Genomic DNA, 18,965 nt, shown 5'->3' on the forward strand with positions numbered 1-18,965 from the left:
CCATGTTCAGTTGTTCTGACTTGACAGTGGTGAGTTTGCAGAGGCAGTTCGGTGGTGACGAGCTGGCTGTGCCAAACTAGCTATGCCGTGCTATCCCATTCTGGAGATGCCAGGCTTTGAATTATTTAAATTAATTTTTATCCCAGTTTTTCTATTTACAAAGCAGAGTAACTTACAAAAAAATTAAACAGAGAAATAAATTAATGGAGACTATACTCTGAGTACCCAAATTTCAGAACATGTAAAGAAAGCTTTATAAACACATTCCCTGGGACTATAGACTTTCTTGTCCTAAAATATCAGCATTTAAATTAGATTCTCAAACTTTTTGCATTATAACAAGTATGACCCTGAGAATTTGCACATTTGATATACGATCAAATAAGGTTCTAACTAAATGATTGAAATCCCAAAGTAGATTCATTCCCATTACTTTCGTATCATGTCAGAACAGATGTCCATTGGCATTGACACTATAAAAACCAAGCACCCATTGTAACCAAGGTTACAATGCATTTCCATGTCATTAAATAAAGAGTCCCTTCCATTCATTTTCTAATTATTGTACTTGAGGTTTGCTATTTAACATATAACAAATAATTAACCCTTTTCAAATCATCGATTCCAGCAACCCTGGAAAGAAACAAATTGGCAAGAATAGAAAGGAAAAGACAAACTTCTAGAAAAGGCTGGACTTTTTGTGTTAACATCTGAAATATTACATAAACATGAGCATGCTTTGCCATTGCCTGTTTCCTAGGACTCAGAGAAAGGGACAGGTCCAAGGTCAGCCAGTTGGCTTCATGCCAAAGGTGAAAGTAGAACTCACAGTCTCCCCATTTCTAGCCTGGTGCTACCAAACTGGTTCTCTCACATATAATGGATCGTTTCATTATCAAGGAAAACTGAAAGCAGTGGTGTTATTTTTATAGGAAAAGAATTTTTCTAAAAAGCAGGAAAAAAAGTCGGAAGGATTGTGGCTATAGAAGTCAATATATACCCCTGTTGTCTAGTCAATTTAAATATACTAAGTTCAGCAAGCTGTATTTAATTTCCTGCTGCAACTGCTGCAATTTGTCTATTTCAGATACTGTAAAGATTGAAAAGCCAGGTTGAAAGTTTAGGATATTATTTATTACTGTGTAAAAAAAAATAGACAGAACGTATACATGTGTTCCCTATTTCTGTGTGTTTTTCTCGAGTCAGAAAGGAGAAAAGATATAAAGAATCACCAAAATGCAACCATATGCTGTGTAGGGGATAAACCCACTCACTGAGCAATACTTACACTAGTGTGTATTATTTTCAACAATTAAAAGGGTGGGTTTTTAGGAAAGATGTGTATTGGGGGAGAAGACTTGATAGGCCACACACAGAAGCCACTCCAGTTTTATTACAAAAGCAAAGTATTAGCATTTTGAAAGTGGCTTGAATAAGCAGAGATGAAAGAGTAGATAAACTTTTCCTAAAGGAGATTTGCATTAAAAATATAGTGACAGATCTGCTTAAGTTTTGTGTTTAGGAGAAGCTGCCATTCTAGCTATGGTATTATTTAAATTCAATTCAATTACTTGCCACTTAATATATGGTCTGTCCTTTGGATAATCAAACCAAAGAGCCTTTAGCTTCAGAATCACAGAGTTGGAAGGGACCTTTGGAGGTCTTCTAATCCAACCCCCTGTACAAGCAGGAGACCCTGTACCATTCTGGACAAATGGCTATCCAATCTCTTCTTTAAAACCTCCAGTGATGGACACCTACAACTTCTGAAGGTGGAACGGGTTGTTCCACTTATTAACTGTTCTCCCTGCCAGGAAGTTTCTCTGTAGTTCTAGGTTGGATCTCTCCTTGATTAGTTTCTATCCATTGCTTCTAGTCCTTCCTTCAGGTTTTTAGAAAATAGGGTGACTGCCCTATTTGTTCTTTCTTCTCCATGCTTTCTCCAGTTGGAGATTTTGGAAGGACTACAAACAACACATGATGCAGACATCTGAAATAACCATCCCTTGGCAGATATCTTTGCTAATCACCCCAGATAGTCTGAGTCCTGTAAACACATGCACTTATGCGGAAGTATAGGGTGTTTTTTTTAATCCAGTTCTGTTAACTCTGCTAACTCTTTTAACTTTAAGGGATAGAAGCTGTTGCTTCAAATTAATGGTAGTTAAAAATGTTTTGGTGCAGTTGAAAAGAGCCTTAATTAAAAAGCAATTAGTCACAGACATTACATTGTGGTCCCAATCTGTTGGGTCACCTCTGCTTCTAGATTTTTCTCACAAGCATCCTATTATCTTCCTGAGAAAAGCTTTGAAATGAATAAAGTCTGTTGTCTGACATTCTCATAGAGTCCTTCTGTGAGGGAGATGGGCAGCATTAAAAAAAAAGAGAGAGAGATAAATAAATAAATAAATAATTTCTCCATGGAAACCTTGTGACCAAGCATTGTAAGACATATGCCCTTCCCAGGCTCCTAGGAGTGACCCTTTCCTTCCTTTGCTGTCCTTGTCCTTGCTACACACAGACATGCTGCTCATCCAGGCTTCTTCACTGTTTGCCATCGGGTTTTATGAATGCTAATGAAGAAGGGCCAAAGTAGAGGCTTCTGTGAGAGCGGCAGCGCTTGTCCATTTAAAGTAGAAAGTTAAAGCACTTCAGTAAAACAAAACCACTCTCCAGAGTTTGAAGACAGGAAAGCATCTCCTCTCTCTGAAATACATTGCCCCGGGGACATCTTCTTATCTGGGAGTCATTTAGAGCTCAGTGATTTACATTGGCTGGTTTGAGTGCATGGACAGGGTTAATGACTGTTTTGAGAGCCAAAATTAGACCTCAGAAGAATATATACAGTTTATAGAAAACTATGTACTGTACATTTGTTTTTTATTTATCTATGTGATTTACATCTTTCTTATGTTTTACAAATTATTTAAATGTAAATAACTGAAAATGTTGTAGATAAGTAAATCATTTAAGGGTGAGGGACTTACCCATTAACTTACCCATTGAACAGAACCTTATTTGATAGGGCATTTTAGAAGGATAGAAATAGTTTGTTTTTTGAGATCTATGCAAACTATAAAATCATAGGGCTGCAAGAGACTTCTAGTCCAAGTCTTTAAAAAACATTATTATTAATGAAAGTGAAGTCCCTTGATGGTAAGAAAAAAATAGGCCATACTTAAATCTGATTTGGATTTTTGCTATTTGGTTTATTTTGTCCGCTTATCTCTTTTTTTTTTTTTTTTCCAGATCAGAGGTCTTAAAGTGCCCAGTTCCTTCACAAAGCAACTCAGAACAGAAGACAAACGTACCTCTGGAAGGACAAGATAGCTTATCACTTACCCAGCAAGATAGACGTTCACCAACTGGTGGTGCAGGAGTATTGGAAAATGGTAGGAAGGGGATAAAAATCTTCAGCTCTTATTACAGATCACTTTAATGGAAAAGAAACCTCTAAACATCAAGGGTGAGGATTCAAAGAAAATCTCAGGAGGATAATTGGTGGCACACGTAAATGTCCACCAATCCCTCAAGAGTCTCCTCAGAATATGTTGGCTATGTTTTTAATGGTCTCATGCTATTATAGAAAACTTTGTTGTGTTTCTTTCTTTGAAATGATTTTATAGTATTGAACATATCAATACTATAAACACAACAATGTGGCAAGACTTTCTAATAGGATGGCACAAACTGCAGGGCTAATTTTAATTCATATATTCAGATTCATTTAATCTTCCCTTTGTAGCAGAACTAGAAAGATATAAAAATAGCTTTTGGATGAATTCTTTTTTTATCACAAATCAAAAAGGCACAGCAGTTTTGCTTGGTTTTGCCTTCATAGAATCTTCTGTAAAGGTGGATCAGCCATTGTAGGATATATTTATACAATGGCTGATCCACCTTTATAATATATAAAGAATAGCTGAACACAGGCCATCAACTGAATTTAAATGGAAAAGTTTTACTTGGGTCTCTTAAAGGGGGCAGAGTGTCTTCCATTGTGTTCCTGTTTGTTCCTGCTTTAAAAATAGTCAGATTTAAGGGAGTGAGGATAATTGGTTAAACATTTCTGTACATTTGATCTTACAGTAAACACTGCAGACCATTTCCTGTTCCAGAAGATTTACTTCTGGAAAACTACTAGCTCATCCCCTGGAACTAGCAAATTCTGGAAGAAAAATGGAATAAATGTCCCAAACCCAGAACAGGATATTTTTCACACTACTAGAATAAAGCTGTTAGCGAAGTCTCCTGCTTAGAAATGTTTGGAATGTTTGTTAGAAGGAAATCCAGTTTATCCTTTAAGATATGTGCAGTAGAACCTCTGGTCACAACCATAATTAATTCCATAATTTTGGTTGCAACCCAATTTGGTCGTGACTTGAACCGAATTTTAGAAATTTGGCACTTAACAAAAAAAAATGGTGCGGAAAGGGAAATCGGCCTTGGGGGAAAAAAATGTGAATTTTTTGGTCGGAACCTGATTTGGTTATGGTCAGAAGTGTTCATGACCAGAGGTTCTACTATACTCAGATATGTAGTCATAAAGCTGGAGTTTTTTCAAACTTATTTTAATTTGATTTGTCCTACATCTATTATTTCTTTCTTTATATTTTATTTTACATAATTTCTGTGGTGCTTCATTGTAAGACTTTGGGTAGGCTAAAAAAGAAAAGTAAAATGGAAAAATGATAAGCAACATAGTCATAAAGATTTTGAAAATGTAATAAATATTAACCAATAAAACCATGTAGTGATAGATAGTAGTCCCCATTGTACATTGTAGCCTAAAGCCTAGTGAAAGAGCATAATTTCTTTTCAGATTAATAGGGATAGGGGGCTTCCTTACATTGAAGGGCAAGCTATAGTTGTCTAGCTTCTTGGTTCTCTTCCCACTGAGTTTCACATGGATGGGAAGCCTACAGCATGCTTCCTAGCTCAAATGCATAGTTCAGAAAGATTCAGCACGAAGAAAAAGCTCTCCCATAATAACTGAGACAACTATTCAGAAAATTGTGGCCAAACACTCAAGCCCTCTTCCCCCATTATCATACCATGTAACCATCTACTTGGGAAGAATTGGAACCACTGGAAAATAGTGCCTTTAGCTTCCAGTCCTCACAACATTGTCAAATATTACTTATAAGTATACCTGAACCAGATGAGAAGTACTCCCCTAGTCAAGGTCTAGGTCTAGATCATGTACATGAATGATCAGTGTAACTTCTGTCATATGCTTGGTCTGAAATGTATGACTGGCAGAGATCTAGATGACCAGTTTCTTTCTAGACTTTCTGAGGCCCAGTTATCTATTCAAAAAAAATCTCTAAAAGAGAATGTTGAAGATGGAGCAGAAATTATCCAGCATTGCTGGACTAAGTCCAAACTCACCTAACTGGGACAGACCCTCCTAACTGCTCCTACCACCCTGCACAGTTGAGACACAGAAAGTAATTTCACAATGGCAAATTATGGATGAAAATGTGTTCCACCTTCAAACCACAAACCAACTTCTCTCAGTTGGAGCAAGCATGACTTGGAATAAGTATGGCTGCACCATGGCCATGAGATCCTGGACCATTCCTTATCCTTCTCCTAGGCATAGAACCCTCAGGTAATTTTATATCCTACCATCTATGAAGATTCTCAGTCATCCAGATCATGTTTGCCCCTAAGATGCTTTTTCAAAAGGCAACTGGACTTTGTTTTTCCTTAAATATGTTTTGCTTCTCTTGAAGACTAGTCAAAATGGAAGAAGCTTCTTGGATGAGAAATGAAACATCTTCAAGAAAAAACAAAGCCCGGACTTCCGGTTTGAGCTTCTTCGGTGACAGACCGAAACCTCGTCTCTGCGAGGCTTCGATCCATGCTCGCCACTGGAGCACCTCGAGCCGGCTGGTTTCGGGGCTAAGCCACCCCGAGAGGTGGTGAAGAAGGGGGAGACTGCCTGCAGGGTTGAGGAGAGCCACATCTCTCCTCCCCAGCTGGCCATTACCCAGCTGGCCATTTCCCGAAGGCGGTTGTAACGGTGGTCAGAAATGGCCACCACAAAGAAGAACTTGACCGGAAAAGAATGTGCAGGAGGAAGATAAGAAGAGAAAGTTTTGGTTGACCGGGTCAAATAGCAAAAGCAACAAATAAGGTGCCCTGGAATTTAAATTTAATAACATTGTTCCCAAAGAAGATTTTGAAGCTGCAAAGGAGAGAGAGAAGGGAAAGGATTAGGTTTTTTTTCTTCCCTTCCTTATACTGACAGCTAAGAGACTTAAGCAAGAAATTGAAAAAAATCCACTTTGACATTAATAGGCATCTAAGCTGAAAATAAAAGTCAAAGGGATAATAAAGATTTCTGGATATTTAAAAGTTTTTAAAAGCAGGAAAGGAGAAAAAAAAGAATAAAAGGGCAGGATCTGGAAAAGTGGAGGAGACTGCCTGGAACTAAGGAATGGAACTGTAACTAAAAGAAACTTACAGTGAAATTTCAACAAGATTCCTCAAAGATACATCTTAATTGAAACTTGGTAACAAAATAATAGAACCCCAGGAAGAGAAAGTGGAAAAAAGAAACAGAAAGAAACAGCCTTGGATTATTTGGATTACTTGGTGATTTTTGGTTTTTGCATCTGAATGACTAAAATTAACTGGGTGGTTGTTTAAAAGTCTTTAAAATGGTATCACTCTTAGAATAAGTGAAAATGGAACTTAAATGGAAAGAAGATGCATAAGAAGGGAGAGGTTCTTTTGGCTTCGTATTTCAATTCTTAGAAATGGAGATCTGGAACTATGAGAAACAACAAGAAATGCTTGCAGAACAAGAAGATTGGGACAAAGAAGAAGCCATCTTTAATGATCAAATAATTTTAAGTGGGGGGGGGGGGAAAGGGAAAGAGAATGAAAGGTTTAAGACTAGAAAAAACAACCAAAAAGAAGAAGAAGAATTTGAAAGATAAGTATAATATTAGAAAGCAACAGAAGTGGGGATTACAGATGAGAGAGTTAGAAGTAGAGAGACGAGGGGGTAAAAAGGGAGGGAGAAGAAGAGGGGGAAGAAGGCAAGGAAAAGAAGTTGTAAAAGAGAGAAACAAGAAATGGAGAAACAGGGAAAAGATATAAGGATTGTAACCATAAGCTTGTTTAGAGATAATGGGTGAAAATTTAATTGCAAAAGGGATTCTGCAAAGGTACATAAGATAGCATTGTTATATTATAAACAGAAATAATTTTAGAAAATATGATTAAAATGATGGATCAAATATTTACTGTAATGTAGTTGAATGTTTGCTAATAAATAAATGAATTAAAATGATTGAGATAATTAAATGGGAACATTTTTAATTATTAGTAATGATTTATAAAAATATAAGTGAGAAATATGGAAAAAAAAGAATTAACTGTGGAAAGTTTATGTGTTCCCAAGGAAGTATGATATTTAATTGAAAAGAAATGTTAAAGATGTTAAGATTTTAATGAATATTAATGATAGAATTGAATTGGAATGGAATGTGTGCTTTATTTACATATATATATAATTTTTTCTTTTTAAGAATATAGTGTGTATTTTAAGAATGTACCAAGCAGAATTCGATTGGAAGTTCTGTATTATATTGAATGCTATAATCTTAAAGGCATACATTGAAGCTTAAATAAGAGTTTGAATGGATAAAATTAAAAGATATAAAGGTGTCATACTCCAATTGGTAACTACTGGGAAAATTTGTTTAATAAGAAAAGATAATATGAAATTGAAACAGGACAGACAAAAGTATAAATATAATGATTTGATTGAGATGAGATAATTAAAATAAAGTTGAGAAAATTAAAAGAGGGGAAAAACTATGTAGAAAATATAAAACGGTAATAAGATATGGAATAGAATATAAAAATGAGCATGAAACTGAGTTTGGTGTCTGTATGAAGAAGTGATAACCTGGGACCATGCTATTTTCAAAAAAGATGTTTTATTTGTATTTTGTTTTTGTGAAAACCCAAATAAAACTTTCGAAAGAAAAAAGAAAAACAAAGCCCAATTGCCTTTTGAAAAAGCACTTTCCTATCCTACCCCAATTCAATCTGAGATATGTATTCTATAAAGTGACTGAGGTAGAACCTTTTCCCAAAATAATTTTAGAGCAACTGGAACATAAGGGAAGAATCTTGTGATAGTAACCACATGCAAATGAATATTGAGCACAAATATCTCCTGCTATCATGAGTTTTAATAAAACTGCCAAGTATTCCAGTTCGGTTACCTGCTTAATGTGGCATTTATAAGGTTTTTTTTAACCATTACTTTAGGGATTTTATAATTCACTAACAGCTGTTCAGAATTCCTATCAGAGATAGCGAGAAAACAAGAATGTCCATACTTATAAAAGTTTGTTTGCAAGGATAATATGATTCATAAAATACTTTTGTATATGCTTTATTGTCAGTGCTTTATAACTTTGGTGGTTAAATGAACTGACATAATTATGAAGTTAATTGCAAAACAATAGAGTAATGACTAAGTGCATCTGTGTATTTGGGCCCAGCTTTCATTTAGTGTAAAAGATACACATTTCCCCACCCCCCATGGGCTTGTGTGTGTGTGTGTGTGTGTGTGTGTGTGTGTGTGTGTGTGTGTACACTAACATTAAAAAAAAACAGAATTGCAAAAGACCGCATTTTAGCTTTAGACGTCAGAGATTAAAATATTAGAGGATTAAGAATACATGCTTCTAACAAACATCCAAGACGAGCATATGACAGCCGTTTCCTTTATAAGATCACGAACAAAGATGGAAAAAAACCCACGGTAAATATCCTTACTTCCTTATGCCTACCTGTAGGCACTGTCTACAACTTCATAAGGAGCTTTGATCTTAGAATAGATCATTCACTTCTTTAAAGGCTTGTCTTTGGTTTCAGACATGAGTGCATCTGTGTACCCCAAGCACCAGCACCTATCAGTGTAACTGAAAGAAGCCAGAAGTGCTATCTCTGCTGTTGCATCAAACAACCACCACATTTAAGCTTAAGGTTTGATGTGGTTTAAACTAAATCCAAAGCTTATGCAAAAGCAACATTTAAAAAAGACAATACTAACCCCCCCCCCTCTGCTCCATCCCCTATTGTTTGCTGCTTAGTATACTGCACAAACCCCACAGTGACTGCGATTCTTACAGCTGGGTAGATAGAGCATCTGCGTATTAATTAATCATTTGGGACAAATGATTATGTTCAAAGGAAAGCCTTGAAGTTGAAAGCTTATACAAAGAACATGGATATATGAGGCACCCATGCGTTTGAACTAATGTTGGGAAATAAGCATTTTACTAACAGTGGATTGTCTCCTTCACTTAATTACAGCTAACATTCCACACACATAACCTCTCTCTCTCTCTCTCTCTCTCTCTCTCTCACACACACACACACACACACACACACACACACACACACACACACCAGTTTTGTTATTGTAGAAGAGAAGGACAACTTTGTTCACAAGACATTCCTTGCTAAGCTTGTCATCTGATAGGCATTTTCTTTATTTTGGGTTTTACCACAGTGCCCCCTGCTGGACCAAATGGAAAGCATTCAGCCATTGTTGCAGCATTAGAAGCAACAATATTTGTAGAGCAATATTAAAAGTCCCGCTTGCAAATTTTATTCCTTGCTAGCATTGTTCACTCTCTTCTCAAATACCTAAAAGGGAGCTGACACAAAATAACATGTCTTCTGATTCAAGAGATAATCCCTTCCTTATATGTTATCTCAGAAGGAAGACCCAACTGTTTTTAAAAACAAAATACAATCTTCCGGTTAAAGAGAGATCCTTGGTTTTACAAAGACATTGGAAGAAAATAATCAACCAGCTTGAGCAGTATTTTAAAAAGACTGTGTCTTATACTCTTAGCACCACATAACAGTGATTAACAGAAAAAACTGACACCTGCGCTTGCAAAATAGCTTCTTGCAACAAATGTGTGAATAATAGCTAGCAGCAGTCTTTACAAATGCAGTTTGTGAAGAAATTTGTGTCAATAAGGCAGACAATTGTCTAAATTATTCAACCAATATTGCTCTCTCCCTTGCAAATGTACTCTGGAAATCTGATTGAAAAGACTTCCTTAGCCTAAAGCACTTTATTTTCTCTGGCTGAGTGTTTCAGGTACATGATATTAGTGCCAAAATAAATCATCTTGCCTCTGTCTACATGCCATAAATAGCTGGTAGAAAAACAACTCTTCCCTCCAAGATCTTGCCCTCATCTTCTTTGCATCCTTATACCTTTCCTATCTTTGCCTTTGGTTTGCCATCTCCACCATCTTCACTCCCCTGAAATAGCTCAACCTGTGTGTGTGTGTGTGTGTGTGTGTGTGTGTACATCTTTGAATCTCTACAGTTTTCTTTGGTAAGATTTCATCAGTGGTTCAGCATTGGCTTCCTAGGGCTGAGAGAAAATGACCAGCTTAAGGTCATTGAACTGGCTTTGTGCCTAAGACAGAACTAGAATTCACAGTCTCCTGGTTCCTACCATAGTCCAGAGATTCCCAATCTTGGCAATTTTAAGACACATGGACTTCAACTCCCAGAATTTCTAGAAAAGTGATGGTGAACCTTTTAGGCACCGAGTACCCAAAGTGCATGTGTATGCCTAAACTGAAAGGCGCGCAGGTGCGCAGGCGCTGCAGATACCCAAGGACCAGCTGGCTGACAGGAGATGAGGCATCCCAACATTGGCAGCTCTGCAAGAGGTGAGATATTTTTCTTTTGTGAGCTTCTGTTTTGTCGTTTGCAGGGAAACTTCTGTTTCCCTGCAAATGGCGGAGAGAAGCGTGGTGGAGATGAGCTGGGGCGACAGCGCGCATGCCCATAGAGAGGGCTCTACCTGCCATAGGTTCGCCACCACTGTTCTAGAAGTTCACATGTCCTAAAATTACCAAGATTGGGAACTCCTGGTCTAACCTGATGCCTTAACCACGAATCCAACTGCCTCTCACTTTTCTCCTTTGCTCCACCTTATGTCAAAACCCATAAAGGCTGTCTTCATTCCTTCCTCCAGCCCACTTTTTCCATTTAGCCTTTGCTAATCCCCAGGCTTTTCTGTAACGATGGGATTATTTCTGGTCAAGATGTTGCTCATGCAACTGTGCAAGTTCAGGAACACAATTTAATAAAAGTTCCAGGTACAATTGATTTTCACTTTAATATGCTACTTTCCCCCTTTTTCTTTTTATATACGAGTACACACAAATTTGCTTAAGAGGAAAGCACAAGATAACCCGCTGTGTAGAATGGTAGGTTACATTGTTGGGGATTAGCAATCCCCAACGTAAGAAAGATACTATATATAACTCTTAACAGTTGTTCTCCTTCTATCGATAAAGGTTATGCTCCTTAAGAAAGGAAGCTTGCCTCTTTATAGAGAACCAAACATAGATGTGCTGCAGAAGCATGTCTTCAAAGATAACTGCACAGATTTGGGGCTCATATTACCCAAGTCTAAATTCTATAGCCATAGAACACAAGCAGAAATGTAGATTATAAATTACATAATTAGACATAGAGTAATATATTCCTAATTTGCCTGATTATGAGGAGGATTAGCTCAAAAGTTGAGTTACTAATGATCAAAGAAGGCAAATATATTTCCAAAAGAAGGAGATAAATGGTGCAGGGCATTGGATAGGATCTTCAATAAGTAAGGCTGCCATTTATCATATGGAAATGTGCCTACTGAAAAAAAAGTTACCTTCCCAATTAATTAATTTCAATTTGTGATAGAAATTGACACGTGACATATATCTCCTATATGTCTAAGTACCATGAAAAACATGCCACCTATTGTTGATCCACATTTTCATCATATTTTGGTTCCAATTCAAGAGTCAGCTTATCCACCGTTCGACCTATATGCAAATACTGTACATACAAGATATATGAATTCTTTTTTAAAAATGTTAATAGATATACTCACAGATAACTCCATCCACAGGTAAGCTGAACCTAATTTGGGCAGAGGTGTGTGTCTGTTATAGCATCTAGAATTCTCAGCTTCTGTGCAAATATATATGGTTCTTTCTGGCTTGCTGGATCAGCGGAGGTGGCTGCGGCAGGAAGGTGAAGAGGGAATGATTTTGTGCATGCGCATCTTTCACAAATACAGCTTCATGCACCCCCTCCTATCGCTTCCATGGCCCAGCACTGGGCCACAGACCAGGAGGTTGGGGATACCTGACATATATTGTATATAAAGCAGCAGATGTGTATTTAAGGTAGCAGATGATGAAGGAAGTCCTTTTTTGTTTGGCAATGAATTACTGTAATATTTGAACTAATTATTCCCCAAATTGTTTTTTTCTTAAACTGGATTTAAAAATGCTACTTGAATATGATGGTGATAGTGATTGTCTTATTTGGGGGGTTATTGTTCTTTCTTTCCAGTGGAAGATCAGATGTTTCGTTCTGTGGAAGGCCAGGCTGCATCTGATGAAGAGGAAGAGAAATGGATAGGCGACCAGCAATCCCAAATGGCTGAAGTAAAGAAACTCCTAGCTAGATTTCCTTGTTGCAATAGCGGGTACGTCTCAGTGTCTATGTGAAGTCATAGTTGCAACTTTTGTCCTTGCTATTTTTTTTTTTTGAGAATGCTGTTGTGTGACATAGCAAAAATATTACAGGTAGACCAGCTTTGGAATATGTTATATGGTTATGTAGATAGTCCTTGATCAGCCACCACTTGTTCAGCAACTGCTGAAAATTACAACAGTGATGAATGTGGGAATTACTGCCATTCCTTCTAGTTGTGGCCAGCTTACCTGTGATCACATGATTGTGATTTGGGTGCTTGGCAACCAGCTTGCAGTCACAACAGTTAAGTCATGTAATCACAATTTATGACCTTCACTGCTGACTTCAGACAACAAAGTCAATGGGAAAGCTGGCTGGAGGTCACAATTGGCAATCTTGGAACCACAAAATGCTGCAAATGCATAGGATACATCTAACAACGGTAACTGGGACCACCAGAACTGCTGTTGTAAGTCAACATGATGTCACACTTTATAACTATGTCATTTCGCAACAGACTTGCTGGTCCCAATTATTGTTGTTAGGAGAAAACGTACCTGTATAGAGCAGGCATATGTAAGATTTATTAGTAATTGTCCCTTTTTTATGTTTGTGTCTTCAAATCATTAGTGACTGTCCCTATAGTTTCTTTGGAAAAAAAATTGGAAGTGATTTATTTATTAAACCAATTTATATAGCCGCCCATATTTGGAGGTTTTAATATCTTAATATTCCATATCATTAGACTACTAGGATGGAGAAAAGCAGAGACCAGAATTTTTCTCTCTCTAGATGTGATGACACAACACTGAAGCAACTGAGGTCATCCTTTGGAAACCCCAGTAGCTGTGGCCATGAAAATTCTCTGGTGGAATTAGCCCAACAACTCTCCAAATTAAAAGAAGACTTTCAAATGAAAGGGCAGGAAGAGAAAGCTCTGGAGATAAATATGGAAGAGGTAAATTCATTTTATATTCTGTCCTTTCGGGAGGCACATTACTTTCAATTTGTGGGCTACTTATTACAAGGCTACATATTTCAGAGTTTTTTTTTCTTATCAGACCTGCTTAAATTTGGTCAAAAGACACTTTCACTGATATCACCTATATATTTCAGAACAAGAAGATTCAGCTGTAATAGTCTTCAGCTTTCATTCCCTAAAAGCTCAGTTCAAATGCAATTCCTTAATTCAAAACTACTGGCAGTGCATAATTCCATGGACTCTTATACAGTTCATCTATTTACTATTTCTTGATCAACAAGACGCTAAAAATTGTGTTCTTTTAAAGCAGGGGTGTCCAAACTTGGCAACTTTAAGACATATGGACTTCAACTCCCAGAATTCCCTAGCCAACCATACTGGCCTGGGAATTCTGGAAATTGACATCCACATGTCTTAAAGTTGCCAAGTTTAGACACCCCTGTGTTAAAGTATGGAGAGCAGGGTACATCTTTATGTCATCAGATCACAACAACTAATCATCTCCAGTTAATATAGTGAGGGATAGTAGGATTTTCTAACTGACAGCATCTAGATGGGCATAGTTACCCAACTTGGACTTATACCACACTTTATAGCCTTGTGGTTCATACTGTGTATTTATTGCAAATGTATATTTGTACATAAATGGAAATAAATATATATTTCATTGTAAGAGTAGCTATGTTCCTTTCTTCCATTGCAAATTCCACATCTTCCAATTTATGCTGTTAACATTTCTAAAAATGGAAAACCAGTGTACGAGTGGAATTAGCAACTTCCCAATTTCTACTTTAGACCTCCCCTTCCTTTCTTTACTATTTTATCTATTCTATGCTATTATGAGGCATAGTTCATATCCTGAAGAAATTGGAAATAATTATTTGATTTGCCAAGTGGTAGACCTTTTTACATTTCTAGAAATATTTTCTAGACATCTCTAGATCTCTGAACTTCTGAGATCTAAATAGATTCCTTATACATGAGTATTTCAAGTTAATTCTGTATCTAAGTGGCATGCCAGGCTTCGTTGTACATAAAACTCCAAGTCTTAGAAAGTATATAAAAAGAAGCAAACTAGAAGTCATTTCAACTCTAGGCATATCAAGAATAATGGACACCTGAAAGAATCAATAATTGATCCAATCTTTTTCATCTCCTATGTTTTTACAAAAGCTAGAAGATGAAAAGAGCCATTTGCTTTGTTTCTTTTTTAAGTGTATTTCAATAAAGAGCTACAGTTAGAGAACTATTTTTCAAAGACATTTTAATGAAGGTGTCAGATAACAGATGATATATTGAAGTAATCATTAGTAAACTCTAAATTTAAGCTTAGAATTATAAAATGTTGCTTGTGGAATAGATATCTGACTTTTGCTGGAATATACTTATTCATTGACCAAGTCATGTGCCTTATCTGTAAGGAATTAACTGTAAGCAGTCATTTTCTGTGTATAAATATATGAACATTGGAACAGCTTTTACAGGGATTTAGATAATCTTAATGTAGACAAGAAATTGGTTTAGACTTAATGATACGTAGCACATTGAAAACCAGCCTGTAGTGTTACTGTATATTCCAAAAGAGTTTTAAAGTTGGAAAATAGCAGCCTATACATTAATTGCAGCACATTTACTCTATTGATCAAGAATATAATTGAGGTTGCATTCAAACCCAATGTAATAAACTCATGGAAACCTTTTGCAGATTTTTTTCACTGGTTTTATTATTGGGGCAAAATGCAGATACACAGTGAGTTTACAATCATGAGATACATGCTGAAAACCTTCTTGGTACATTTGTTTATCTAACAAAGAAAAAATGGACAGAAAAAATGGAATATTCTGGAATAATATTGCAAGCAACTGACAATTTTCAGTCTTACTTAGGATACAGGAGTATGTGTTGTAAAGAAGCCAGTGCTGATGATTACAAGAATGTTGTTAGCGGGGAAGACGGGAACAAGATGTTGAATTGTAGTGAAAATAATCTACCCCAGTTCATCATTATCTCAGGAAAGAAAAATAATGTCTAAACCAGGCTGCTGATCAGATGGTGGTAATGTTATGACTGACAAGAGCAAGCAATTATTTGTGTGCCTTTTTTGGTTACAAAAACACTATGGATATAGGAATTTAAATAACACATTTAATCGTTAAGGAGACTATGTCATCTTACCATATGGCAGATTTATCTGGAAGTTAGAAGGTGACTTTATTTTAGAGTAAGAGAACTAAGTTAACTTTCAGCCGATGCTGTCATTTAGCCAATTCAAATATATTATTCTTAGCTCTGGAAGAAATTCAGTGGCTATTTAAAGAAATTCTGGATGGATCCTAAACTATTGCATACTTTATTCAGATAACACTTGCTGTTCAGTTACAAAACATTGATTCTGGTAATATTTTCTATCAATTTTAAAGCTGACTTTAGAAATTAACAGCGGTGTTTCTTTTCAATTCTCTCTCAAAGGACTCCGGATATGGTTGGAATTTGCAATAATACTGTATAAAATTTACAAAAAAGGATGAACAAGGGCTGGAAGATGTAAAATGTATGCCTTAGGGAGTTTTGTTTTAAAACTGCAGTGTAAAAAAAAAAATACAATGGATTAAACCTCTGTTTTGCTTCAAGCAATTGCAGAGATGACAATATTTAAGGGATGCAGTAAGGATTCTTACTGCTTGTTACAGCAAAGCAGAATGAGGTTTAGTCTGAATTGTTAAAATGTAAGCAGGGAGTCAGATAGCAAATAAATGTTTAAGCTGGGCAATCTTCCTGCATGGCAGACTATAATATTTCGGCCAATGCCTCAATCAAATCTTAATCTATAGGATGTTCTTTCTTACATTAATCCCAGTAATACAATCATACCGTGTATGAATTATAAAGGATTTGTATAGGTCATCTAATCCAAACACCCCATTCAGTGCAGGAATAGCAAAGTCATTTTGTGATTTTTGTCCTTGAAGGACAAATCTCCCATCTTGGTGTCATTTACAAATCTTTACAGCATGCTTTCCATTCCATCTTTTAGGTCATTCATAAAGATGGCTTTGGAACAAAAGAAGCCAATAGCTCAAGTGTTGCAATAACTGTACAATGTCAAGAGATGAGAACTAAAATAAGTGTATACAGTAGATTCAGTATGCCTTCATAATCATACAACTGATGTTAGTTGTAGTCAATTTAGTGGGACTCATTCACATGATATGCTACAAGCCTTGTGAGAGTATCTTTACCATTTTAGATATTTCCATGTTTAAAATTTCTCCTTAATAAGTGAATCTGTTTAATATTACAATAATCAGAATTCATTAGTTATAATTCAGACTACAGTCAGTTACAGAAAAAATCTGATATATTATTTAGTCAATTTATTAGTTATCTCAATTGCTCAATATTAGATTATAATTAGCTTCTGTGCAATGTGCAGTGCTTAGAAATTTTGCATCACTTCTGCCATTACAGAAAGAGGATTAGCCATGAATAACATCCTTATTGTTCCTTAAATGACATCTCTTAATTGCCTTGAAGCTTTGTGTTCCAAATTGGAGGTATTGGGGCTTTAATCACTGGGTTCCCCTAATTATTTTTCTTCTCTTTCTTCAAATAGCAGAGCAGCATACACCACTATTTAAAAATATATATATATCAGAAAACTATGTATTTGGGATCTTCCTCCCCCAGGCACAGAATCTATCATGGTCTGTTAAAAGAAGTTATTTAAGAAGCCACTAGTAGGCAGTGCGCCTTTCCTCTTCCTCTTGCACCCTCCTTTAGAACTGTCAAAAAGCAATAAGATGAGCTGAACACAAAAGGGGAAATTTGCAATTACATTTGCCGAGATGTTTGCTGAAGAGGACCTATTTACAAGCAACCATTTATAACCCAAGGAAAACTTTTATGATGGCTGGGGGATGAAGCTGAATATCTGGAAGGTCACAGGTTTCTTACAATAACCAGTACGATCTTAACTGTGTGAAGGGATATCAGTAAACAACACATTGAATTTATTAGATAATTGAGTTGAATCTCAATTTTAATTTCATTTTCAGTATTCTAATATAGTATCATCCCACTACATTATTCTTCTGTGTTGTTCACTTTCCTATGATTACAAACTGTAGTAAAAATGCTAACTTGTAACTAGGGCATTAATACTTAAAATTATTATTTGGATAGCATTGGCAAGGCAACTGCTTTTTATCCGTTACCAATTATATTTGAATTCTGATATTCTCTAAATCAATAGAAATATACAGAAAAGGAAAGGTAAGCATTGCAAACCCTTTGATTGAAATGCTTACCTGTTTAATATGACAGTATGTCAGACCCATGTAATCAGAACGACTCCATGAATAGGTGTCCAAATAGATACTTTATTGCTGATCGCCTATGTTACAAGAATCTTGCCAGACTATCTGCCTTTCCTTGGAAACAACAGATATAGACCTAAGAATTTGATTCCAGATGTTTTCTCCTCCAAACTAACTACATGTTGGAATATCTTTTTACTCTCCCCAGAGGGGCCCCCTCTCCTTCAGTCAGTGATTCCACCACACAACATTACTCCAACTTTCCATCCTGAAGACCATCAATTTATATATCATTTTGCCAAATGAAACTTAAGAATTGCATCTCTCTTGTGACATTAAACCATAATATTGAATGTGTTTTATATGTTGGTGACAAAGAAAAAATATTGGAATCACCGGGTAAGAATTTTCAAACAAAGAAATATTTGTCTGTATGCTTAAGGTTAACTTTGCATCAACCATATGCACTATATCTTTCAGTCATAATTACTTGGGCATGCAAACAAACTGAAGCAAATATTTCCTCTTCTGCTTAATAGTATTATAGAGTTGAAAGGGATCATTTATATATTGACTGATCCAAATCAAAGGATTCCTGACAAATGGCTTGCCAGCCACACCTTGGTCAAAATGAAAGGAAAGACCACTTCCTCTCTGAATGATTGACTTTACATTCACGCTGTTCTTAGTTGCAGGATTTTTTCCCCTAGCATTCAGTTGGAATCTTCTTTTCTATAACCTACCTCTGTTACTCTGTGTATTGCACTTTGTTCTGGTAGAGAATAGGCCTTGGATTGGGACACATCAAATGATACATTTAAAGTAATCAAGAGGTTTTCACAGAAGTGCAGCTTGGTCTGCATTTAATAAGGTTATTCTGAAACAGTCATGGTTGAAGGAGAAATATTTTATTATGGCTTCAATGAGAACTACGGGTTTATAGGGGCAATAAAGCTGTGAAATAGAATTGATGGTAGCAGGCAATTTTGGATATATTGCTTTCCTTGGAAATTATATGTGCATGTAGAAAATATATTTGGAATCGCAGCATTTAAAATCCCTAGCTGATCCTAACTATATCAAGTAGTCAGCAAGGTATCAATAAAATAAAATA

General features: G+C 36.2%; 1 protein-coding gene across 1 annotated transcript in view; it reads left to right on the forward strand.

Annotated features, from left to right (window-relative positions):
• Positions 1–18,965, forward strand: part of EFCC1 (EF-hand and coiled-coil domain containing 1) — an 83,715-nt gene that overhangs the window by 51,755 nt on the left and 12,995 nt on the right. The window contains 3 exon segments of the mRNA XM_087954836.1: positions 3,250–3,392; positions 12,427–12,562; positions 13,345–13,510. Coding sequence (XP_087810962.1) covers positions 3,250–3,392; positions 12,427–12,562; positions 13,345–13,510 — 445 coding nt within the window.

Source organism: Notechis scutatus, chromosome 2 (genome assembly GCF_049901735.1).
Source record: "Notechis scutatus isolate UNSWTSFEM ecotype Mainland chromosome 2, rNotScu1.2, whole genome shotgun sequence".
NCBI classification, from domain to species: Eukaryota; Metazoa; Chordata; class Lepidosauria; order Squamata; family Elapidae; genus Notechis; species Notechis scutatus.